Source organism: Pelodiscus sinensis, chromosome 11, assembly GCF_052426305.1.
Source record: "Pelodiscus sinensis isolate ZL-2025 chromosome 11, ASM5242630v1, whole genome shotgun sequence".
NCBI lineage: Eukaryota > Metazoa > Chordata > Testudines > Trionychidae > Pelodiscus > Pelodiscus sinensis.
The window spans coordinates 24,671,580-24,699,466 of NC_143062.1; the positions used below are offsets into that span (position 1 = coordinate 24,671,580).

Sequence of the window (27,887 nt, forward strand, 5' to 3'; positions counted from 1 at the left end):
CATGTGCCTTCATACATACATGCGTTTGTGTAACAGGCCAGGGCCTCTGTGTGGCAGCCAGCCAGAGCCACATGTACAGGGTGGCATGGCACATGCACAGGTTTCTGCATGCTCCGGGGTCAGCAAGGCCTACACACGTGGTCCCTGGTCTCCCTCTCCCTCCCCACCGCCCCACATAAGGGGACAGAGATGGCACTCACATGTCAAGGCTTCCCTGACTTCGGAGGACACTGGTGACATGGCTGCTGTGACGCCTCAGGGGTCTTGAGTGAGTGCCACGCTTCCTCCAGGCTCCTGTGACTCCTGGCCGTTGTCTTCCTCCTCCTTCTCCTCCTCTGTTCTCTGCTCAGGGCCCTCTGCCCCAGGGTCGATGTCCACGTGGGGGGTCACAGACCATCTGACCCCCAAGGATGCAGTCCAGGGAATCGTAATAGGGGCAGGGGTCTGGGTCAGCCCCTGGTTGGGAGCTACCCCCTGTGGTCCTGGCATAGGCCTGCCACAGCTCTTTGATTTTCATGCGCACCTACTCCTGGATGCGCATGTGGCCTTTGGTGGCCTGGCTGTCAGCCATCTGCCTGTAGACAGCCGCGTTCCTGCATCTAGTGCGGAGATCATGGACACTGGAGGCCTCCCCCCAAACCTCAATCAGGTCCATGATCTCCGCACTAGACCAGGAAGGCGCCTGCCTTTTGCGGCCCTATGCTGGCAGGCTTGCAGCTGGCACAGGCACTGTGGCCAGAGTCTACCCATTTTAGGGCTCCGGGGCTGGGGGGAGCAGAAGAGTTTTCCTGGTTTGGGCCAGAGTGGCCACCAGGGCACCCTGGGAAGCGCTGGAGGCCCCCTATTTCGAAATAAGCGTCTACACAGCACTTATTTCGATTTAGCTATTTAGAATTTGGTGTTCGAATTTGGTGGAATGAGGTTTACCAAATTTGAAATAAGCGCTCCGCTATTTTGATTTAATTTCGAAACAGCGGTCTGGCTGTGTAGTCACTGGTCAATTTATTTCGAAATAGCGGCTGTAATTTCGAAATAACTTTGCTGTGTAGACATACCCTAATACAGTGTTTCTCAAACTGTGCTCCGTGGAGCCCCAGGGCTCCGCAAGACATCTCCAGGGGCTCCATGAGGTTGACAAACTGGAAATCCTTCAAAAGCATAATTGAGAATCGCCTCGAACTGACACGATTAACACACACCACTGGGGCTCCGCATAAATTTTTATGCATGTAAAGGGCTCCAGAGCCCAAAACGTTTGAGAACCGCTTCCCTAACATATCACCATCCATTCTGTCAAACCAGCTTACTACTTTATAGAAAGCTTTTTACATATTTTACAGGTTTCACAGTCATCAGAGAGACACAAAAATTAATTCATAATGTTGTGAACATGCAGATTCAAATGAATGTAACACATGCAAATAAAACTCCTAAACTATAATAATCAGAAAGAATAATGGCTAATTTTCCTAAAAATATATTAAATCTGAAGAAGAGATAATTACACTTTAGTGTAAGTGCCTAAATGTTCTTTCCCCCCCCCCGCCCCAGAGAATTGGTCTTTACAACCAGAAAGTACTAGTCATGAATGGTCCTGAATACGGGAAACCTTCTCTGATAGGATTAAGTATTCATAGTTATGGAATGTATGATTGTAATAAATCTCCTAAAAGCTGTTATTTCCCTCAACTTTATTTTTGACTTCTAATCAGAACAGAAGTTTAAACAAGAATTGACAAAGCTACAATAGCATCAGGGAAACAAAAACAGTCTCCCCCCTCCCAAATTGAATTAAAAACTTCTTATATGGTAATCCTTTCTATCATTTCAAATATTACAATTGTTTAAATATCAGTGTCACTATTATTATGTTAGCCAAAAGATTCCAGGAGTTAGCCCAATAAAATGAGTAAAATGCAATTCTTGAGTGACACATCAAATCAGGAAAAGAATGCAGCGAGTTTCATTTGTACACACTAACAACCTCAGTTTTCAGACGCAATTACTGAATTGGGTCCAGAATAAATAAAAACAACAATAATGTAAAATTAATTATTTGACAAATTCTGTACCAACAACCTGGGGAAATGTTTCACACTGTGAAACCTAGAATGATAAAAATCATTCCAATAATTTAGTTGCCATCCATTCAGCAGAACAAGGAATATTTTAAATGTGATATGAGACTGAAATTCTGTCTGTCAGCCAAATCAATCCTTGTATATAGACACTTTCTACAGCACATTTTAGGTTATCTGCAAAGCTTTTATAAACTTTTTTTTTTAAATAGCTTAAAGATCCCAAATCAAACTAAGATAAAATACAATAATAATGAAAAACCAAATTCTGCCATCTGATATAAGCATTCTGCTCTTATTTGGCTTAATTTCACATTCCTTATTCACATTTCTCATTGAAATCAAAGAACATTTTGACTGAGTAAGGAATGACCTTATTTGAGACAGATCTCATTTTATAAGAAACTTACACAAAATGAAGAAAATGTGAATATAGTTGACCATTAGGAGAATTACTTTTGTAATCTTTAAAAACAGAAAAGGCTACTTAACTATTGTAAGTGTCATGGTGACCTTGCTAAATATACTGAGTTGTCAATATATATTCCCTCTATGTTCAAGTTTAATTTTAATGAGAAAAATAAAAGAGAAGACATTTGCCTTCAGGGTTGCTGCTTCTTTATATATAATTTGTGCTGATATGACCAGCCTATGTTATGTACATTTTAGCTGCTATATTTAATAAAGAAAGATAATAAAGGAGGTATTAGTCCTCCATACTCCAGTAAAATACTTTTCAGAAACGGACTAAAACCATGTAAGAGTAAAAAGTGAAGAGACACGGGGACATAGCCAACATTGTATAAATTCTTTCAATAGAGTGCTCCTAGGTTTTATTTATTCAGGAATAGAGAGAGAATAATGTAACAAGCCCTGAGAGAAATAACACATGCCACTACTCCAAATAATACCAGAGTCAAGCATCTGTCTGTCCTAAAACAATCATATGATGGATTAATAATGGATTAAGGACAGTCACCTTATAATAAAATCTGAATCCAGATGGGGCACTGACCTCCTGTATGATAAGGAAATTATTAAGAAGTCATGAATAATTCAAGGCTATTCCATATAACCTGCTGGCCAAGGCTAATAGTTTCTCTAAAATTAGCAGGTAACAGAAGTGAATTTAATAGAACAAAAAAAGGCAGAAACAATATATATTTTAATTATCTCAACTCTGATAAGCAGAGATAAAAATAATCCCCTTTAAGCTTTTTAAGTCTGGCTTGCCAGACCTTAGCAATCAAATACTAACTTTATTATTAAGTTTAATTAGGTCAAAAAAATTTCAGCTGTATTGACTCAAATATGTAATATACATTCTCATTGAGCACTAAAAGCCCCTAACAAAATTAAGGATCTCTGACAGGATGCATATAAATTACATATAAAACTAGATACTTTTTTGTTCACATTTCATATTGGAATACATTTTATTAACTGTTTTAGCAGGTTCTGATCTAGAGAAGACTTCTTATCAATGGATCTGTTTAGAAGTTTTATTTTAAAAATCATTATCAGCAATGATAATGGCTATATCTTACCCAAAGAACAAACAATAAACTTCTCTAACGCACAATAGCTACCTTTCATGGGGAATTTCAGTATGATTTTGACCTTTTTGTCTCCACCGCATGCAAAAAAATAAGTAGAGTAAAATTCATACCATTAGTTTCCATTCACTAAACAGTTTCAAAGACAACTTTTTGATAATATTTATGACGTATATAAGGGCAAATTTTCAGAAGAGTTTTGCTCCCATCTAGGCATGAGGATAAATTGCCAGATTTGCAAAAGAGCTCAGCATATTGAATGCTGAACTATTCTCAAAATCTGGTGTCAGATGTGGCGCTGGTCTGTAACACCTGCTATGAGGCCAAGCCTAGTGCTATAAGCGCTTTCAAAAATAATCATCTTCCCATTTTACAGATGGTGAAAGCAAGGTATAAAGAGGTTAAGGTCACACAGTAGGCCAATAACCAATCTAGGAAACAACCCACATCTCCTATGCTCATCTATTCAGTGCTGTATCCAGGAGGCCACACTATTCTGAAGAACAACACTGCACTGTGAATTGAAGAATGCATAATACTCAGTGTGCATTATTTCTGATACACAGTCACTGTATCATCCATCACTGTAGTATGGGAGCTTATCAGAAACTTATTAATTGCTTAGCTGATGGGTTCCATGCAGGTTTACCACACAAGCTAGGTCCAACAAGATTCTAACGCTCAAAAGCACGTTGAAGAAGAAATAGTGAACAGAAATGTGAAGAGGAACAGGACATCTGAGGTCTACTGACAGACACTATGGGGCATACTTATAAAATGGAAAAGCATAATAACTGCACAAACAGAAATACATTAAGGAAAGATGAAAGGACAGGCCCTTATTTTAATGGATGAAATTGATCCACCCCAAGCCTAGCATGATTATTATAGCTACTTAGCCCTGATGATTCATTCCAAATGGTGAGTTAAAAGGCTTTCAATTTCTTTCTTATTCTTACAGGGCAAAAAGGGGAGAAAGTAATGGTAAACTGAAACAAACTGGACTAGTTTGGATTTAATGAGCTCTCTGATTTTGTTAACTATATTTCACATACAGCTTGAAATATTCCTTCATCCCTCCAAAAATATCCACTAGTCAAAGGTAGCAGCAATATCTTTAAATGTCAGACACATTGTACCATCTGTCACCATAATAAGACCCCCAACTACATGCATAGTTCTCCCTTTTAGAAAGGCATTTGGGCTCATATTCCCTAGCTTTAGCTGCTCCACACACTAATAATCAGATTATAGTTCCCACCCCTGTCTGTCTTAGAATTTATAAGTGAAACCTCTCTAGCCCAGCACTCTCTGGTCTGGCAACGTGAGTGGTCAGGCATGATTTTAGTTAGCTGGATGTCCGTTTATCATGGGTGTGGCCATGTTTCCCGCAGTCCCAAAAAGTTTGTTTACAGCCACCAGCTCTCAGTGTGCTGTGCTGTTATTTACCTCTAATTTATCCCTACCTGTCTTTTAAGAACCCAGTAAACAGTGGAAGTGTTGGTAATGCTGCTACGCAATATTGACCTCCCGTGGGTGGGTAAATTCTCTGGTACAGCACTGGTCAGGTCCCAAAGGTACCAGACTGGAGACGTTCAACCTGTATTACCAAACTGCAGCCCTGAGGTTTGTCTACACCAGTGGTCCCCAACATGGTGTCCGCGGGCGCCCTGGCACCCGCGGGGGCATTTGTGTGCACCCGCCAAGTGCTCTGGGCTGGCCTAGCCCCGGACACGTGGCGCATGCGCTGTGCCAGAGCTGGCCTCGGGCACATGGTGCACGGTAAGTGCTGGCACTGGGAGCGCGGCGAAGTGGCTGCCAGCGCGCCGGGTGCGCGGTGCATGGGGAGCACCGGCCCTGGGTGCACGGCTATTGGGTGTGGGGGCGCCAGCCCCGGGCGCGTGGCGAAGTGGCCGCCCACGCTCCGGACGCGCGGTTATGGGGGGGGGGGGGAGAACTGGCCCTGGGAGTGCGGCTATGGGGCGGGGGAGGGATGCCAGCCCCGGACGCGCAGTGAAGTGGCCGCCCGCGCTCTGGGCACGCAGTGCACGGGAAGCACCAGCCCCGGGTGCGCGGTGCATGGGGATCGCCAGCCCCAGGCGCGCATGGGCGGGGAGGGGCGCCGTCCCTGGGCACGTGGCAAAGCGGCCGGCCGTGCTCCGGGCGCGCGATGCATGGGGAGTGCCAGCCCCTGGTGCGCGGCTGTGAGGGGCGCCAGCCCCAGGCACGTGGCTCATGGGGGTGTGGCATATGTGTGGCCCCACCCCTTGGTGCACGAGTGTCCCCGCCTTCTGGTGCCCGGCAGGCGAACGGCCACGCCCCCTTGCGCCCGGCGACATCAAATGGTTGGGGACCACTGGTCTACACTGCCACTTTACTGAGCTTCACACACCATGGCTACGTCTACACGGCCTCTTTTTTGCGGAAGAGGCAATGCAAATGAAGCTCTCATTAGCAACTTCTCACACTGCATTTGAATATTCTAAGTAATGTAGACACGTTCATTTTGTGCAAAAGGGTTTTTTGCACAAGAACCCTTATTCCTCAAAAAATGAGGTTTACAGGTTCTTGTGCAAAAGGGTTTTTTTGCACAAAACGGACGCACCTACACTGCTTTTTTTTGAGCAAAAACCTCTTCTGCAAAAAGCATCAGAAGAGAATATGCAAATGAAGTGCGAGAAGTTGCTAATGAGTGCTTCATTTGCATTGCCTCTTTCGCAAAAAAGAGGCAGTGTAGTTGTAGCCCATGAGCACAGCCTGTTATAGCACTGTAGAGCACCAGTGTAAACAGGCTTCCAGTGCTGGAAGCTGTGTTCCCAGTGGTGTTAGCTGTTCCCCTTGTGGAGATAATTTACCTAGACCACTGAGGCCATGTCTACACTACATGAAAGATTGATGCTGCCACAGTCAATTTTCTGGGATTCAGGGTAGTGGAATACTGAAGACCCACTAATTCAAACTGAGAGGGCACCCTACCGGTACCAGTACTCCTGCTCCTCATGAGCAGTAAAGGAAGCCGATGGGAGCATTTGTGACTGTTGACCTCCCACTACGTGGATGGTGATTTAAGATACGTTGACTCAAGCTACATAATGAATGTAGCTGGAGTTGCATATCTTAAGTCAACCTTCTCTTTTAGTGTAGGCCAGGCCTGACAGAGCTCTCCTAGTACCAGTGCTATGATCACACTGCTGCAGCAGAGTTTTAAACTCAGCAGTGTAGACAAAGTCAGTGATTGTACTCCCAAAGACTCTTCAGCCCAAGGAGGCTGTTGGAAAAGAAGTCTTGCTCCCCTGCAATGTATGTAACAAAATGTGAGAAGTTGTTTGCCGATCCACTTGTAAGTGACAAAGATGACTGAATTGAGATGGGTATGGTCACAGATCTATCAATAGAATGGTCTTGAGGGAGGAATATACAGTAGATTGAAAATTGGGGTGATCAGAAAGGAATGTGTGTGAATGGCAACAACAATAGTGGACAGAAAAGTGGCAAGGAACAGGGCACTAGAGGATCGCTAAAAGACACAATATAAGCCACATACAGCATGAAGAGGCATAACAACAGCACAAACAAACAAAATGCAGAGGACTGAGAAAAAGCACCATTTAATCGTCTAAATACAGGAGTGCAAATAAGGAATTCCTGAATTCTCTATCTAGCTCAGTCACTGGCTCATTGCATGACCTTGAAACACTGGGTTAGCTCTGTGCTTCAGTTCCCTCGTTTATAAAAGAAATTATCCCTCTCAGATTTCTATGTGCCAGTTTAGTTAGATAATGAAAATCATTATATAAACCCTATTATATAATCAATTATCTGAACAGAGCTATGTCCATATATGATTAACAAGACCTATGCACAAACAAATCAAGATCTTCCTGTACAGACAGTTGTGATTTGTTGAGATAGAAACGTGGGATAATTCCCACATTTCTTCATATGTAGTTTTCTGAGTGTAATAGCCTACACATGCATATATCCACTCACAGAATTTTTTTGTTACAGGCTGCTGGTCACATGTATTGCAAATACATCTAATTACATGACATCAGGAGTGCATGGGAACTAAAATTCTCAAGGCTGGTAATAAAACATGCCATTAGTTACTCCAGGTTACGAATCCATGGAATACTCCTATCCCAATCCAGTCCATCAAACCAGTACAAAAAGTTGTGTTGGTTTTTTTAGAACATGATTTGGCCACCACCCATCTTGTGACGAATCAGCAGAGCTGCAAGCAATGCTTCCTGTGAGAATGAAAGGAAGTTCTGCCTTCATGATTGAGTATTCAATGGGAGACAGGTGGTCTGGCATGGCTAACTGCTAAGAGGCATTAAAAATAACTATTTTTATAAAGGGTTACTGATTGTGCTCCAATATAGATGTAAGCTGGCAAGAGACCCAGCCATCTGCAGCACAGATTCTGCTATCCATTGTACAGAGCAGGAGTGACTCCATCCTTTTAAAGAATTTAACATCCTTGTTTAGATATAGTTTTTTTTCCTGGATAGACTTAGGTATAGCATCATTTATTCTAGTTAGAGACTTTGAGGGTATGTCTAGACTACATGGCTCCATTGACAGAGCCATGTAAACTAGTTTACCTGGCATAGGCAAAAAAGCGGGGATTTAAATAATCCCCGCTTTATTAAAATAAACATGGCCGCCGCACTGTGCTGACGATCAGCTGATCCGGCACAGCACAGCAGTCTAGACGTGAACCTGTCATCTGGAGAAGCCTTTGCTGACCGATCTTGTAAACCTCGTTCACGAGGCATAAGGGATCGGTCAGCAAAGGCTTCCCCAGCTGACAGATCCGTGTCTAGATTGCCGCGCTGTGCCATATCAGCTGATCATCAGCACAGCACGGCGGCCATGTTTATTTTAATGAATCAGGGATTATTTAAATCCCTGCTTCTTTGCCTATGCCAGATAAACTAGTTTACATGGCTCTGTCGACGGAGCCATGTAGTCTGGACATACCCTAAGAGAATAAGGAAGATAACCTCAGTGTAAGGATTAAAAATGCTTGGAAAATAGAAATAAATTAGGGAGCACAGCTGACCACATACCTAGCTAGCCTACTACATATTGCAACCTGTAGCTTACAGAGCTTTGATATAATAAGAGTGAAGTGTCCTGCAGGCAAGTAAATTGCTTCATAATTCTCTGTGTTGCACAGGAAAGTTTAATATGTTTAATTCTTAAATGCATGTCCAGTTAATAAGACAATGAATCCTATAACAGAATCTGAGATTTACTTTCTTTAAAACTGTAATAATACTACATAATTACAATATTTAGAATAGAATCTAAATTACCAACAGGCATTTCTTGTATGCAGTTTCTATATCCCTAGTCTCTTGATTTAACTGGTTTCTGCCCTGACAGTGGGTGATCTCACTTAGGACATACTGACCTCTTATGTGGCATATCACCCCACTGGTATAACATAATATACCTGGCATACAGGCATTCTAGTTACTTACTATTTATTTACACTGAGATAAGGACCAAAGGTTTCAACCTGGATTTAGGCCCCACTGTGCTATGGAAAAACAAAGGTGGATATTGTTTTGAAGAGTTTACAAAATAAACAAAAATAGATGTATTAAAGTAATAAATATCAAGTTGGCCTCTAAAGCAATACATTTGCTATCAAGCTTTTTAAGTTGTAGGGACAGAATTAACCATTGTGTACGGATCAATTGTAAAATGTAGTCACAGAACATAAAAAAGCACTATTTCGTAACAGCATAAATCCCATTAGGCCATTAGTAATTTTAATTAACTTTTGCTCCATCATAGACTCTTACCAATAGGTCTTTATTACTAATTTTGGCAACCCTTACGACCCTTATGACTAGCAACTACCCACTTCAGAAATTAAATAATTTGTGGTATGTTATCATCATAGGCTAGATGTCATTTAGTAGTTGAAAAGTGTCAATTGCAAATACATGTATTAAATAGTTACAAAATAATAGTTTTACAATTCAAAATATTATCTCCATTGCCTATAAAAAAATATATTTCTACCTAAAATAGATATTTTAGTTTACCAGTTAATATGATATTTATTTCAAGTAAAACTGTAATGTTACCAAACTACTGAGGAAGGAGTTGGGATATGGAGTGGGGTAGAAGGTCAATTTAAATTGAACATCTATTAAAATTGATCTTTCCTTGGTTTAGAAGCAAGGAAATTGAATGGTTTGCCATTAGAACAATTTTGTACATTGCCATTATAAATCAATATTAGCATAAAACATTACAAACAAATTTAATAAATAACAATCTATTCATAAAATGATAATCCCAAAGGAGCAGAACTGTGAGACAACTGCCAGAATTTCCTGTGACACATTATACGGTAACTCCTTAGAATTTGTTCACTTTTTCCATATGAAGTAATAGTTGCCATGGCAGGGTAATGTCCCATCAGGCATTCCCTCCATTAGGCTGCCGATCCATCCAAGAAACAATCTGCAAAAGTTTTTGTTTTAAATATAATGATTTACATAGTATATCACAACAGAACATAATGATTCGGCCACACCTAAGTTGTATACGGTACAGGGCTTGAGGCAAAGTTTTTTTTTTTAGTATTCATAAATCTGTACAAAGCATGATGAATAATGACTTGGATCTTGTAACAAAATATTTATTTTTCTAGAACCACACTTAGTAATTTGTTTATTATAAACAAATTACTATCACACATCTAGCAATTTCCTCCTCTTTCTACATTTTTTTTCTTAAGATATTAACTCCCAGCAGTTTAACTCTACAAACACAACAATAATTATCTGATCATTGGATGCTATTTCCATTCCCTTCCTTTTAAAATTCCAAATCATGTTCTGTGGTGGAGTCCAAAAAATTCTGCAATTGTTTCTAGGCCATGAGCCACGTAGCCATGAAAGAGCAAGAATCATGTTTAAATTCCTGCATGGCACTGGCTGTACCACTCTCCACCATCAAAGGATAATCTGGAGGGACAAAATAAATGCTCTTTGTGGAATCTAGAGAACCTGATGGCTGCTAATTATTTTCTTACCCTAAAGGACCAGGAGTGGCTCCTATTTGACTTACTGGACATATCATCAGAAAGAGCACAGGGATCTTTCCCAATATGTTGCAAGCATGGAAAGCGATGGCACTGACAATACAGGATCCTGTTCTAGGCCCTTATGTGACAACAATGGTCCAAGCCTAAAAGTGGGGCTTTAGACTTGATATTGACGATCAGCCCAAATTACCTTATATTAGTGCCATGACAGACCCTGGACCTCTCTGCTGGAATCAACAGGACCCATACTTCATTCTAATACACAACTCTCAGAACTAGAACTAAACAAATATTGAGACAAATTATAATGGACGAGGGCAAGATGTCATTGTTAAGTAAGGGACTTGTTCTGTTTTAGTGAAGGATAGTGAAGAGAGAAGAATTTAAAGGGACAATGGACAGCAAGTAAGTTCTTAAGTCTCGTTTTAATGTATGATTATGGCATTTAACTACAGCTATAAATTCAGGGTGGTAAAGGAATGAAAGTAACAAGCTTGATGCTATTCTAAATATTAATAAAAAAAACAGAAAACTGGACACTCCTGTCCTTTCTCCAAGATAGATTTGGGATTATCCTCATGGTTCAGTCACCAGCTGGCATGCAAATATTCTATGATAGACTCACATTGAGATGATAACATCTTTGTGTCACAGCAGTCCTGCAAGAAAAATTACCTCTAACTATACCAAGTTTTTGCAAAAGTGACACTTCCCTTCTACCCCCATATAAGTAGGAATACTTTTAGGAATATAGCCTGCAGTCTAGGTTACTCTCCACCGCTATCAATCTTGATAGTATATTAGGAGGTAGCATGGATTTAGTAATTCACTGGGAAATTGCCATTTTTTTCTGCTCATTTCTGCAAGTGTATTTGGCATTTCTATATCTTTGCCAGATAGCTAGGATAAACAATTTGCAGTCTATTATCTGTGAACTAAACACTAGTTCTGTTGGCTATACATATAGCATGTGATTGATCACTAATAGGGTGCCAGACTCACAGGTCCTGCAAAGGAATGCAAGTATGTTATACTGAGCTACCTTGATACTAGTCATGAATCCTGTGGGTATGTACAATGCAATTACACTACCATTATGATGTAGATTTAATTAGTTTCAGTTAAGCCTTATCTTCACTGGGAAAGAAATATTCGGAAAATATGTCCAGCTATTTTTAATAGGATTTTGCACCTGGAAATAAAGAGAGCTAGTACTATCACATCAGCTAATATTCTGCAAAAGAATCACAGCTGGATAGCTGCTGTTCTGGTCTCTCTCTCTCTCTCTACATTTTAACTCCTGGGGTGAATTCAGAGGTGATGAGTACATTAGATCAACTCACCTGAAGGCCTTACCTCCATACAGAAATTGTAGTATTTTACCTATAGTTAAACCCCTCTAGTGTGCACACAACTATAATTGTATAAGTGTGCTTACATATTTGTATAGTTTATTCCCATACAGGAAAGAGTATGAACTACTTAGAACTGTAGTTCTAAGCACTTTTATAGGGGTGCAACTACAGCCATACTGCAAACTGAACAAGTTTCATTTCAGTAAAAGTCGGCCCGCACAACTGAAATAATTATACCATTATTAAATGTGTGTAGAGCAGGTCAATGGCCATCTTATTTGTACTTAAAGTGGTTGAAAACTTGGAATTTCCATTTTGAAATTTTATTTAATCCCAAATTATAAAAACAAGTCAAAATTTTGAAACTTTCCACAAAAATTAAACTTCTAAAAAAAACTCACAAGTATCAAAATGACCTTATGAAAGTACTTTGTTTTGACAAGGTGAGAGAGAGCTTAATTTTGTCTGTATCAATCTGAATATATTATTAATATACCCAAAAAGCACTTCAATAATAGTTCACAGAAAAATTTGATGAAATTGACATCTCTATGAAATGCATCAGCATTTTCCAATGGAAACTTGTTGGTGGGAAAATTTTCAACAAACTGTAAAGTAATTTAAACAAACACTGCTAGAGATACGTATACCTACTCTGTTTATGCCTAAGAGAGTTTAAGCAAGGTGGGGGATATTTTAAATTACACTGTCTTACAGAGCTTTGGTATGCACGGTATACTCCAACTTCCTTAGAGTGGGCAGAATTTGCTCCAAGTGTGTTTGAATGCAGGAGAGTTTAGGTTAGAGAAAGGAATTCTAAGTTACACATTCTTGTTTAATTTGATCCATAGTATTCTTCTAAAATTCTGTAAAAATCCTAAATTATATTTAAAAGATGATAATCATTAGTATGTTCACTTGTAAACACAATTATTCTTTCATTCATAAATGACAATTATACATTGCAGTGAACAGTCAAGATTTTTCTTTCTGAAGATGGTAATTATATGTAGATCCAAAATCAGCACCACATGAAAACATTTAAGAACAACATAAGTGAGTTGTATTTATAAGCCAATAACTTCTAAATGTGTTTCCACTCTGTGTTTTAGATGCACAAAACATCAGTACTGTAATTCAACTTCTACTATTTGAGTAGCTGTTAACTGAATGTCAATTTCAACAGTGCTAATTACTCATGATTGTAAGTGAAACAACTCATATCCAGACACTTTCCTTGACACAAAGCCAATACAAACCCGTCTGGCAACACATATTTGTATAAGTATATCTGCTGTTTTACAAATTCCAGTGAAAAATATCTAGAAAGAATATCACTTTGAGAATTTGTGACAGTGTCTCAATGGTTCTGGTTCCATTAAAAGCAAAGCAAACAAGAAGTTTTCCGTTTGTGGTGCATTTCTTGCTTCCACAAATTTTATTATACATGAAGTAAAATATACCCATTTGCTTCGAACTAGCAGAATGAAACTTCAAACAATAAAGAAATACCTTTCAGCAAAAATAAACCCTAAAGTAAAATGCAATATCCTGTGCTACACTGTAGCTCCTGGAAGGAGCCAAATGGTTGGAATATTTTGTTCATTTTATGACAACAGGCATGAAGAACATAAGATAAAGCAAATGACTGACTCGGATTTATACAGATGACATTTCCTGAAGTGTCCAAGCACTGTCATTCCCAGAACATTGAAAACACCCTCAAAACTGACTTAAGATGGGCCAAATACTTGTAGATGGTGGCATTTACAACCAAGTGTGACCAACATAGTTTCAAGTCTGATGCGTCTATATAATGCCACAGCAGCCCAAGCACTGAATATCTCTCTTAATGAACATCACTTGAAATACAGATTCTCAACCAGCCTACCTCAGAATAAGCCTACCTATACTATATCTCACATATCTTTCCCACCTGAGAAAAACTGTAACTAAATTGAGGTCGTATACCAACCTTCTAAGCAAACTGGCTGGCTCTTCATGGGGAGGAAACAAACTCTTCAATAATCCAAGTACTCTGCAGCAGAATACTGTGTTCTGGTTTGGCTCCGTTTGCTTCATGTCAGTTTTTTACACGCACAATTACAATCAACCATGTGCATTATAATCAAGAAAATTCAACTCACACCAGCACAATGGCTCCCTGTAATAAGCAACATCACTCATTCACACATGCCTCAAAGGATGCTACAGTCAGAATTGTTGCAAAGATCAGGGCAAACCAGAGCCAACCATCATTACCTTGTCAGTCACCCCAAAACACACTTGTGGACCCACCAGACCGCCACAAATTTCTCTGCAAGATTAATGTGACATGAAGAATGGTCTGAAGTTGATGTTAGAAACCAGCCTCTTAGAATTGACCTGACCACATGCGTATCCAGCTTTGATTTGCCTTGCTTCTCATGCACCCTTCTGAACTAATTTTTAACAGGCTAAGGTCAGTGTGTAGCCAGTCTTCATACTGGGGGCAATGAGAGAATCACATACATAGGTGTGGCCAACGACAGACAATGTCGCAATGCCCTCTGACCAGATTTGATGGTCCTCTTAAGGCTCTGCACTTTGCAGATGAGGCTGCCACAAATTGGATTGTTAAAGGTTTGCACTCAATAAGATGATGACAACTAACCTAACTTTAACAGAATTTGCATTAGTTTGTGGCCTGCACATCAGTGATGTATACAAATCATCTCTCTGGTTTCCACACGTAAATGTCGTTTGACTGAGGCATCTACAAGCTAGCAGTGACATAGTGAATCTTCACAGCATAAAAGTAAACTATACATGCCTTTCCCTTTATTGACCTATGTGCCCAGAACCACAAAACAATTCAGGTTGCACCTCGCTAAACCAGGACTCTTTAGTCCGGCAACATCCAACGTCCGGCAGGACCATGGATGTCCCTGGGCCAGAGAATCCCGTTGGCTGGGAGTCAGGCAGCAGGAGGGCTGGCAGCTGGGAGCTCTGCTGGGCTGGGAGGCCAGAGGGGCTGGCAGTAGCATGGCAGGAAAGCTGGGGCCAAGGCCAGGGCCAGCAACAGCCCGGCAGCCAGCTGTGCCAGGGCCAGCGGCATGGCTGGGGCCAATGGCAGGATGACCAGCCAGGGCCAGAAGCAGAGGCAGCAGTAGACTGGGGGGCTGGTGGTTGTCATGTATGCTTAGCAGCTCTTTAAAATTAAGCCATAGCAAAAGCACAGACAGCTATGTTTAAGAGGAAGTAGCCTAACTGCAGACTACATGTATTGCTTTTTTTTTGCTGTTAAGAAGGAGTGTAATAGGAAATGTGTTATGAAACATGATAATGTAGGATAAGCAGTAAAATCCTCATTTAATTTGCTAGCTCTTAAGCAACACACCAAATTTGATGTAAGAGAAAAACATTTCTTGTATTTAATTACAAGAGCTTCATCTAATTGGCTAGCTCTTGAGTAATACGCCAAATTTGGTGTAAGAGAAAAATGTTTTTTGCATCTACTTACAAGATCCTCAGCTAATTCGCTAGCCCTTAAGAAAAAAAAATGTTTTGCATCTCAAATTAACCACAGAACTGAATAGACAATGAAAGATCAGGCCATAAATACCCTGAAGTAACGACTGCGGGTATCTCATCATCTACAACTCATTCTGGAAACTGAACTCATGTGCTGCTCTCTGATGACAAGAGGCAGGAGGTCCATACCGAAGTAGGCATCGTAACAGCATTCATCGTCCTCTACCTGGCCAGTAGAGAGATGCTGCTACACCTGATTGGGTGAGTCAAAAAACTTAACAAAAGACTCTGAAAAACTTAACAAAACGAGTCAAAAAGTCTAACAAAAAGAGTCTAAAAGCCTAACAAAAAGATTTTAAAAAAATCAAGAAAAACAAAATAATCTCGATAAGCTATAAGATCAAGGATCCTCATAGTTGCAGTTGTTTTAAAAATTAATCTAGAAGAAATTAAAAAACTAGATAACGAATTAGCTGACATCACTAAATCTTGAAATCACGCTAGCAGAAACAATTTGCTTTTTGTATTTTTCTTTTATTATTTTCTTTTTAATTCTCAGCTGTTATCTTTTGACTTTGTTATTCATTAAGTGGCAACATCAATAAAGTTATGCTCATTGATTAAGACACAAATTGGTATTTGGTCTAAATTTATTGATGACTTCCCAGGTAAGCAAGGGGGCAGACTAGAGTTCTGCAAAGTCCTAGCGAACCCAAGGGAAGGGGGTGGTTTGCTTAATTGCGACCACTCACGGCAGTGGTAGAGAACCTCCCTTGGTCCAGAAAATTCCCTCATTCAGGAGCGCTCAGGACCTAAGGGTGCCAAATCAGGGTGGTCCAGTCTATACTTTATCTTTGAAACAAACCTCTTGGTGTCAGAAAAAATTATTCTGATTACATAAAATTAGATTTATCTGACACAGCTTATTTTGGATGCTGCATATATATGTAATGGAATACCCTAATTTAGAATAATAATTTGAACTATTTTTTTGGACCCTAGTCTTGCTGGAGGAATATAAATATGGCTCAGATACATTTATTTTCAGTTAAGTAATATATTCAGAAAGCCCACTCTAAGCCTGAAAACAACAGAAAGGCACAATGAAAAAACACCTGGGTAACTATATTTCTAACTAAGTGGGAATTACTGAATAAATAGAATTTATAAACCTTTGTGGTATCACTTTATGAGAGTTCCTCAATCAGATACTCATAAGGAAGAAATACACCTTTCTAAGAGTGAGAGATTTGATAGAAGTTGTATAACCCTCAACCAGTTTATATAACTTAGCAGTAAGGAAACACCAACTTGAAAGCTATTCTGTATTTAGAAAAATGTATGCAAAGCGATTTCAGGTACCATGCCTGCTCTTGAAAAATTCTGTTATATTATGGGGTGGTACAACTTAAATATTCTATTTTTTTAAAATTACTTTCTCCTCACTATACAGTGTGAAAGATCTGCAGCAAAAGAGAAAATGACTAATGGAGAACAGCAGAAAAACAGTGAAAATTATTATTCATAAAACAAAGACATTAAAAAAAGAAAAAAATCTCTAATTCAGTTGTTGATTCTTAAACGTTTTCAGTAAGAAGTATGATTTTAATCTGATAAATCTCTTAAAGTATGAGAATACTCTCATGTCAGAATAGCAACATGCACATGAAAAACAATAGGTATTTCAATTTGTGCACTTTTCCTCACTAAAAAGGTTAATCTAACATTAACTGAAGTCAGGACATATCCACAATTGCAGAGATTTTCCAGAAACACAACCATTTTTCCAGAAAAACTACACTTACGTTCACACTGCAATTGCATTCTTTTGACAGAAAGTCGAAAGAACAGATGGGTTTTTCCAACAGCAGTAAACCTCTTTCTATGAGGAAGAAGCCTTTTTCCAATAGAGCTCTTTCGGAAAAAGGCGTGTGTGGATAGGGAGCAGGGTTTTTTTTTTTTTTTTTTTTCAGAAAGAAGAGGCCACCAGGAAAAAGCACAGGTAACCTGGTGGCCATTCCGCCCATAGTAATCACAATTTAAATGTGAGATCATGTCCAATCAATGTGGATGCTATCTTCCAAAAAAGCAGATCATTTTTTTTATGTGCTTTTGCTGTGTGGACGCTCTCTTTCAAAAGAAGTTTTTCCGGAAGATCTCTTCCGGAAAAGCTTCTTCCAAAAGAAGCCTACAGTCTAGACAGCCTCAATGGGGATCTTTTTTGGGTGGGTCTGTAGAGAGGAGATAGGCAGAACAGAGGAGAATCAGCCAATCAGAAACAGCTTATTTGAACAGAGAACTGTACACATTTAAAAACTACATCCTTTATGTAAAAGGTGGCTTCTAATGTCAGAAACATTCTACAGAAGAACCAGAATGCAGGTCTTCAGTAACAATGCTCTTAGCTCTTGCTGCCACACTAATATACATTTTGAAAGTACTAACATAATACATCATTTGATACAACTGAAATAAAATCAGTGAAATACAATGATACAATGAAATAAATTTACATCTGGTTTAGTGCCTTGGCATTACATGGAGTTTTGGTCTTGATATTTATCTACCAGCTGGTGATCTATTACTTTCTAACAACAGTCTATTCTACTGATATTATTATCCTCCAGTTGTTACACTATAGGAACAGGACATTTTCAGTCCAGTTGGCAAAGATAAATCTTAAATTTCATATTTAACTAGGATGAAAAACTGCAGTTTCGAGCCACGAACAAACAGACCGCAAATGAAATGGCCAATGTACCTTTGTTTCAGAAAACAACTGTAAATCCACATTTTAGTTGAAGACAAAAACCAAAACCAAAAAACACTAAACAAATTACTCACTGCTGCATCAAGGCTACAGATACTGATTGCATCTTCATCTTGAGTACTCTGTTTCCGTTTCTTCTGTAAAATAAAATGGAAAGGAAAGCTCAGATATCAGTAAAGATGTATTGCCAGTAACATTAAAGTATGTAACAGATAACACAAAATAATACATTAATAATTTGTTCTTTCTTTCTGCTTATTAATAGTTCAAGAGGATAATAGCTACAAGTGACTATTAGTTCTATGTTCACTTGTTTCTGCAATTGTTTTCTTAGGGCATGTCTACACATCAAAGTTAATTTGAAATAACAGCCGTTATTTCGAATTAACTTTACTAGCGTCTACACAGTCAAACCACTATTTCAAAATAAATTCGAAATAGTGGAGCACTTATTTCGAATTTGGTAAACCTCATTCTATGAGGAATAATGTCAAATTCGAAATAGCTAATTCGAAATAAGTGCTGTGTAGACACTTATTTTGAAATAAGGGGCCTCCAGCCTTCCCAGGGTGCCCTGGTGGCCACTCCAGCCTCAAACAAGAACACTCCTCTCTCTCCCCTCCCTCCTTAAAGGGGTTGACTCTTTACATATTATGTACTACATGCAGTTGATAAGACAGTATGAATGGTTTATATTACAATTACATAAAATAAGGAAATAAAAGTTGATTTTTGTGTGTGTGTGTGTGTATGACACAGAGATGACATTAGATCTTTTCAGGACATAAATTTCAAAATTAAATGCTATCTCCAAATAACCAACAAGACATAGTTTGAAAAACAAGTGAATTTACACCACAGGAATTAAAATATATTTGGCTTTTGCTAAATAACTTAGGAATCCCATTATGTCACATATTCACTTTTTTGTTTTGAGACATGACAGATACTCTTCTGTAGTCTTCACACAGGTTCATCACGAGAGAATTCTCTATGCCTAGTGAAAAAAAAAGTGTGAAAAACATTTCACAGAGCTCTACATTTTCTAGTGTCCCAAACTGATTTGGGAAACAAGAGAAGTCAGCACATTTGATCTTTATTTATCCAGCTGCATTGTCTTCCTGGTCCAACAAAAAAAAAGTGAGATAACTGAAGATTTATTTTCTGCTCTATGAATTCTATGTCTGATAAAGTGGGTGACTTTAAAGTAGATAGACAGACAGACACATAGATAGATAGATGGATGACACATGGAGCTCTGGTCTTATGGCTGGGGTGGCTAATAATTTTTGATGGGGGGAGGCTACTCCAATAATTTTTTCAAGGTCCGCACTCTTTCATGATATTAGCAGAGAAGGCGCAAGATCTGGGATGGAGGTTAGATAAGATATGGGCATGGGTGTAGGAGAGGATTCTGATCTGTGGGGGCTATGTTCTCTCTGTACACTGTGCCTAGCACTCATCAAGGTGGTGAGAAGTAGCGCAATCCATCCCACTGTGCTTCCTTGAACCCGGCTCCCAGCTGTGTCAATCGGGGGAAGATAGCAGGCTAGGGTCGGGTCAGAGAGGAGCAGGCTGGGGCCTTATTTCCTGTAGCTCCTGCTGTGGTCACTGACTGTGGGGGTGGGTCCCTGCCACGGCCACTGAGTCTGGGGATGGGCCCAATCCCTGTTGCTGACCTTAAACCCCTCAATAATTCCCCAGGACATCCTGGGCCCCACAGGGCCCCCCCAAAGCTCGGAGCCTGGGGAGGCCACCCTGAACCATCCTATGGATGGGATGGCACAGTTAATGGCTTACAGATTGTTGAAATAAACTATAAATTCAATGTCTAACTCCCTCTTTTTGTCCTATTACTGCAGAAGTGTTAAGGATGCACTTTTACTTGAATGGTCTATATAATATGTGCTAACTACTTATGCTAAAGAAATTAGGGATGAAATAGTGTAGTCGATTAACCAAATAACCTACAAGCAAAAGCTTATAGACTACATGCATTTCCCCCCCACCACTAGCAGTACATTTTTTAGAAGTCTGGCCAGCAGTCCAGCTCAATCCTGGCTTGCGACGGGTCCGTGACCTACCCCTGCTGTGGCTCTGCATTTAAAGTGTATTAGAAGCTAAACGGGCAGGCTGGCTCAGTTCTGGCTCACTCTGGGCAGGGAGTTCGGACCCATCCCCGGACAAGGATTGCTGCCACCCTGTGCTGTTGCCTTTGAATCAGAGGCAGTAGCACGGGATGACAGGTAGCCAATATGCAAAGGGAACTAGTTTTAAACTGGCTCCCCTTGTAGACCAGCTACTGCCTGGCACCCCACGCTGCTGTTATATATGTCTAATATTAATGCACTTCACTTCTGACATGTGGTGTCTCTGCTTTTCCAAACTGAGGGCCTCACTGTGGAGACTGTAAATCATGCAGAATCATGTCAAAACTGGTACTGTTCTCTGTGACTTAGACAACATACTCCAGATTGATTAACTGTCCCAAACATTGAACCCCATAAAATTGTGAGAGACTGTCTTAAAAATCATGAGACATATTATATATATATATATATATATATATATATATATATATATATATATATAAATGTTGGTGCTTTTTATTGCCTTTTGCATTTTAAGACCCTATTCTGTATTGGTGAACATTTTCATGATTTCCACAACAGTGAAAACTTTTTTTTAATTGAAAGTTGATATTGTCACACAATTACTTGTATCATAGAGCCTGGGCTCGCAGAAAAAACACCAATTATCATGAGACAAACAAGAGTTGACAACACTGTTAATGTTTTGTCTTTTAAGCTTATCCACCTCACTAACCTAATTCTGATCTTTTCTGATCTTCCATTTACAAAAGAAAAAGGAGTACCATAATCCCTCATTTAAAATGACTTGATTTCCGCATGCTCTTCCCTACAATTTAGTGGCATCATAAAATACTTACTAGGTGTACAAATAAAGTTCATGCTTAAATAAAAGAACAGAAACCAAAGGGAGGGGAAAAGGTTTATTTAGAAAGTATATTTTGAAAACTTTTGCAAAAAAAAGCAACTTCCAAGTTTAAACAGCAATCCCACAGAAAATCACCTCATAGGTTCTTAAATGTTTGGTAGTGTGGACACATCTTAGTGTCTGTCTCATGGACTCCTCTTGTTTACTACCATATGCAACCATAATGATATCCCAGTGGCTCCTACAGCAATTGCTGACATTAAAAAGGTAATATTTTTAATTTCTTTTAATATGTGCAAGTGCAAGGACCACCAGTAAGCATTTCAATAACCACAGTTGATGCTACCAATACTACAAATGTGCATCAGTGGCCTATACAGAAAGTTTCACGAACTGTGGAAGCATCATAGAGCATGAACTACATAAGAACGGCCGTAGTGGGTCAGACCAAAGGTCCATCTAGCCCAGTATCCTGTCTACCGGCAGAGGCCAGCACCAGGTGCCCCAGAGAGGGTGGACCGAAGACAATGATCAAGCTATTTGTCTCCTGCCATCCCTTTCCAGCCTCTGACAAACAGAGGCCAAGGACACCATTTTATCCCCTGGCTAATAGCCTTTTATGGACTTAACCTCCATGAAATTATCTAGCTTCTCTTTAAACTCTATTAAAGGCCTAGCCTTCACAGACTCCTCTGGCAAGGAGTTCCACAGGTTGACTACACGCTGTGTGAAGAAGAACTTTCTTTTATTAGTTTTAAACCTGCTACCCATTAATTTCATTTGGTGTCCTCTAGTTCTTCAATTTAGGGAACTAATAAATAACTTTTCTTTATTGGCCCTCTCCACACCACTCATGATTTTATATACCTCTATCATATCCCCCCTCAGTCTCTTCTTTTCTAAACTGAAAAATCCCAGTCATTTTAACCTCTCCTCATATGGGACCCGTTCCAAAGCCCTAATCATTTTAGTTGCCCTTTTCTGAACCCTTTCCGAGGCCAAAATATCTTTTTTGAGGTGAGGAGACCACATCTGTACACAGTATTCAAGATGTGGGCATACCATAGTTTTATACAGGGGCAGTAAGATATTCTGGGTCTTATTTTCTATCCCTTTCTTAATAATTTCTAGCATCCTATTTGCCTTTTTGACCGCCGCTGCACACTGTGTGGAAATTTTCAGAGAACTGTCCACGATAACGCCAAGATTTCTTTCCTGATTTGTCGTAGTCAAATACGTATAGTTGGGGTTATTTTTCCTGATGTGCATTACTTTACACTTATCCACATTACATTTCATTTGCCATTTTGTTGCCCAATCACTCAGTTTGGTGAGATCTTTTTGGAGTCCCTCACAGTCTGCTTCTGTCTTGACTATCCTGAACAGTTTTGTATCATCTGCAAACTTTACTACCTCACTGCTTACCCCTTTCTCCAGATCATTTATGAATAAGTTGAAAAGGACTGGTCCCAGGACTGACCCTTGGGGGACACCACTAGTTACCCCTCTCCAATCTGAAAATTTACCATTTATTCCTACCCTTTGTTTCCTGTCTTTTAACCAGTTCTCAATCCAAGAAAGGACCTTCCCTCTTATCCCATGGCCATGTAATTTACACAAGAGCCTTTGGTGAGGGACTTTGTCAAAGGCTTTCTGAAAATCCAAGTATACTATATCTACTGGATTCCCCTTGTCTGCATGTTTGTTAACCCCTTCAAAGAACTCTAACAGATTAGTAAGACAGGATTTCCCTTTACAGAAACCATGTTGACTTTTGTCCAATAAATTATGTTCTTCTACATGCTTCACAATTTTATTCTTTACTATTGTTTCTACTAATTTGCCTGGTACTGAAGTTAGACTTACCGGACTGTAATTGCCAGGATTGCCTCCAGAGCCCTTTTTAAATATTGGTGTCACGTTGGCTACCTTCCAATCATTAGGTACGGAAGCCGATTTAAAGGATAGGTTACAAAAGGATAATAGCTCAGCCATTTCCCATTTTAGTTCTTTTAGAACCCTTGTATGAATGCCATCCGGTCCCAGAGATTTGTTAACATTAAGTTTTTCTATTTGTTCCAAAACCTCCTCTAATGACACTTCAATCCGGGACAGTTCCTCAGATTCATCACCCACAAAGGACGGTGCAGATTCGGGAATCTCCCCAACTATCACAAGAAATAACTGTTTTTCAGGAAACATTACCAACAGTAACACTAGGAACAACTTGTCTTCTACAACCTCCTTCCTCACCCTTGTTAAGCATAGTGTACTTCTTTCCCACCTGTTACTAACACAAACAAAATATTTATTATGACCTATGCATGGCCTGTGAGATCCAATGATATCATTTGCTAAGGTGATATTTTCTCATTGAATAAAGGGAAGAGAGAATACCATAAAAGTGACATTTTTACTAGACATGATAACATTTAAACGTAACTGCTGACATGCATAATGTATCACTACTAAATCTAAATATATCTGTGAATTGTCTAATCAGATTAAAAGGCAATTATGCTATGTCTGAATCTCAGGAAACTAAAAAGAAAAAAGTAGTACTCCCCAATAAGGATGTTACATATCAATTAAATTTACTAGCCTCCAGTGGGGGCTCTTGTGCATTTTGAAGTTGGAACTCTGTGTGCAGACCGGGGCCAGCAAGAAGCCCCGCTAACTCCGGGCTCCATGCAGGTGTGGTGGCATGTTGGGGACCCCCCCGATCCTGCACGCCCATAATAGCAAGAACAGACTCCGTCAGCCAGTAGAATAGAGAGGGTTTATTGCTTCTCCAGAATATAACACAGCATAGACGTGATGTGTTTACAAGAGTCAGGGCCAGGATGCCTCCGACCCCTTGGGGTAGGGGGTCCATCGCCCCCTCAACCCTCAGCTTAGTCTGTTCCCTTCATGTTTCCCAGCCAGAAACGGCCTCGCTCCCAGACCCTGTCCCCCGAGCCAGGTGTTTGCCTCCCTTCCTTTCTCTCCCCCCATGGGAAGAGTTTTGCTAACTGCTCAGGCTGGGACTAGGTGGCTGGGCCAATACACATGTGGGTAAGTCAGTGGGAATCACACATCACAGTGCAGGGGAACCCCGGGTTACAGAGCAGACAGCACCCCCACTATGTCACAGCAGGCACTTTTGCTTTGAAATGAACAAGAACCCGGGATCAACTGGGGAGTCCCAGCTGATCCCAGGTTCTATGGAAATGCCACACAGAGCCCAGAGTCAGCATTTTCTTATCAGATAATTGACTAGTTGACTAATCCTTTACATCCCTACTCCCCAATCTCATCCTCAGAATTATAGCCATGATTTTATAGAAAAGTGTGTGGGGTGGGGAGAGAAAGTAGAGGAGCATTTTAAAATGACAACAGGTGCATTTTAGTATTTATTAATTTAGAACCACAACCAAGCTCTGAATTCTCGTACACATTATTTGAAGATTTAATGGAAATGCTTAATTAAAATACATTCTCCCCATTTACAGTGTGCATAATTGAACATCTTTTGCTGGTACTTTCTAGAGCAAAAAATTATCAGCAACAAGTTAAGGACAGAATGGAATGCCAGAGGAACTCTGGTCTGGATAGCCAAACTGCAGATATGTAAATTGGAGACAATACTTAGTATATTTTACTTTACGGAACAAATTAAACCATATTATTAAAGACAAATTTGATGAATTAATGATGAAAGACTCATAATGAAAAATTGGAGATAGAGCGCTACAAAATATACCATGTGAACAATGTAATGCTTCATAAGATACTAATAAATGAACTGTAGAATATTCTGTATAACACATAATTGCCCAAATACTTTTCTTCAAAGGGTTTAGGTATTGGTATATTTGGGTATGTATTGCTTCTGTAGTCTCTGCTTTCCACACTGTGGGAAATATTCTTCTTTTAGGCCAGATCTACATACAAAAGTTGTACTGTTTTACTATTCCAATATTAAAAGCAGTACAACCCACCTAGAATGGACATATTTATATCTGTAGGAAGGCACTTATACCAGGAGAGCTTATTCCATTAGGGCATGGGGAATAAACTCTGCTGGTGTAACACACCTTAGTACTGGTATAACTGTGTCCATATCTTATGGCAAAACTGCATGCATACTAAGGGTTTCATCATGTATCATGAGCAAGCTCACAGGGGGGACAAATGGGGCAGCTAGTCCGGGATTTGGCGATTCTGAGGACAGGAGAGGAGCATGCCACTCTCCAAACCAGCTTCTTGGCCCCACCCCTTCTGCACAAGACTTCTTCCCTTCTGGGAGCACATCTTGCTCACATCTTGCTCTCATCTTGCCCAAGGGCTCGTGCAGGCTATCGGTTCTTTTGATCATCAGTAAGAAAAGAAATATGAAAAACCCATAACCCATGCCTGCAATTGACATAATTATACCAGTACAAAAACTGTGTGTAGACCCAGCCTCATACTGTAAACCTTAAAATCCAATACATTCCAAAAGAATCAACATTGAAAGATAACAAAAAGTTGGATGCTCCATCACTTCAAAGTAAAAGAATGCAGCTGAGATCTACATACCACCCAAGGAGGAGACACACTTCTTTAAAAAAAAAAAAAATCACAAAAATACCTTGGGTGTTTAAAAAAGAGCATATGCTTCAAATTCAAGAAGGGAAGAAGCATTATTCTGCCTTTAAAAATAAATATTTAGAATTTTGGTGAATTACTATATACAGGCAGTCCCCGAGTTACGTACAAGATAGGGACTGTAGGTTTGTTCTTAAGTTGAATTTGTATGTAAGTCGGAACTGGTACATATTGTAGGGGAAACTCTAGCCAAACATTTCTCCAGAGCTCAGTTTTATTCTCCCACACTTCACTTCCCTCAGTCCTTTATTCTCAAGCTGAGGTGTCTGCTGAGAAAAGCCGCTCCGCGTCTCCCTGGTCTGCTGGCGGGGGCGCTAGCTTCGCGGCTCCCTGGTCTGCTGGGGGGAAGCAGCTAGTGTGGGGTTGCCTCACCCCGTTTGTAAGTAGGGATCCGATGTAAGTCGGATCCATGTAACCCGGGGACTGCCTGTATTCATAAACCATATAGTTAATAACTCAATCGGAATCGACAATTCAACTCTGAAGCTATAATAAATATTCTCTGCAATTGCGCAGAAATAAGCCAAAGGATCACAAACCCATTAACATTGAAGGAGAGTAACAAATGATAGAACATAAAATAAGATGTTAGCCCCTTTGCTTAAGAATTCATTAAATGAATCTTACTCATAGTCATGTAGCCATGGATTCACTAAGAACATGACATTTCCTGGCAGAGTTCTACCTACAGCTAATTAAGAAAATTAAATAAGAAACAAACAAATTAGCAGGGCTGAAGGATTAGAATGAGTCTGAAAACAGGACAAAGTGTTGTGGCTGCAGTTATTCAACAGCAACTGCATATAGGCTTCGTCAGATGCATGTAGTGGAAATCACAGTATTTTCTATTTAATCATAAGTTTTCCAGAAAGTATAATATATCTGTAGTCAAATAGCATCTCTTTCACTACAAATTTGTTCTTTATTATTGGTTATATAATTATTTAATTAAAAACAGATCTAGAATCATTTTGATTTATATCCTCACTGGGAAATTGTTTAGGTGTTTTTAAGTCCTTGATGCCTCTCCTTTCATCTGTGCCTCAATTGCAAATATTAGCCATGGGAGAGTCTGCATATGTGAGTGAGCATTCATGACTGCATATAAAAAATGTGAGCAGTAACTACTTATGTACATACAGTGTACACATTTTAAGACCTCTAGATTTAAGGGTATTTTCTTCTCTTTCTGCCAACAGTTAAAAAAATATTTTTTAAAACAAGGCCAAAGCACTAGCTCTCAAGGAGAATTATGTATATGGCAAGTGATTTAGCTGTTTTCATTATACTGCTAGCTAGAAAAGTATGTTTACCCCTTAGTCTTGCCAACCCCCAAAATAACCAAAGGGATTAATTTCTTTCCACAAAACCAAACAGAAATCTCAACACATTCACCTTTGGGCAGAGACTTTTTGAAAACTATGACTGTGTTTTAGAACACGCTTTTAGCAATTTTAAGTATGTAGTGGCAGATGCTACCAAGTGCCATTCTTTCACACCATTATGGCTCAACACCACTGGCAGGTTAAAAGGAAAATGTTTCCTGGTCTCAATATATTGAGATAGAATTGTTCTTCTTTGTAATTATCTCACAGGAGATGAGCGAGTAAGATATCCAATTATATAAAAAAGCAATGATTTAATTACAGGAATTAGAGTAATGAGACCTTGTTACAGGAAGTAAGATTGGCATCCTCTTTTCATCATCAGGTTTGTATTATTGATACCGGAGATTTATATAGTAGCACCTGGGAGAGGAAATACAAAGATGTATGAAAATAACCGGATAAAAATATCCTGTGATGGGGGAAAGAAGTTTCTGCCAGCCATTAATCTCCTTTGTTTCATTTCTTCTAAACCACAAGTGTGTGTCACACAGAATTGCTCCAAAAATTATGTTGTAAAAAACCAGTTTAATCAGGTGTGCATCTTTGTATACAACAGCCCTCACCG

The 27,887-nt window shown here is 39.6% G+C and overlaps 1 protein-coding gene across 4 annotated transcripts in view; it reads right to left on the bottom strand.

The window, feature by feature from the left end:
- The window catches only part of ARHGEF3 (Rho guanine nucleotide exchange factor 3), a 257,794-nt gene that overhangs the window by 114,776 nt on the left and 115,131 nt on the right, over positions 1 to 27,887 (bottom strand). For all 4 annotated transcript variants that reach the window (XM_089781202.1, XM_006130911.5, XM_006130912.5 and 1 more), the window contains one exon: positions 18,422 to 18,484. In XM_089781202.1, coding sequence (XP_089637328.1) covers positions 18,422 to 18,484 — 63 coding nt within the window. The remainder of the gene's footprint in view (positions 1 to 18,421; positions 18,485 to 27,887) is intronic.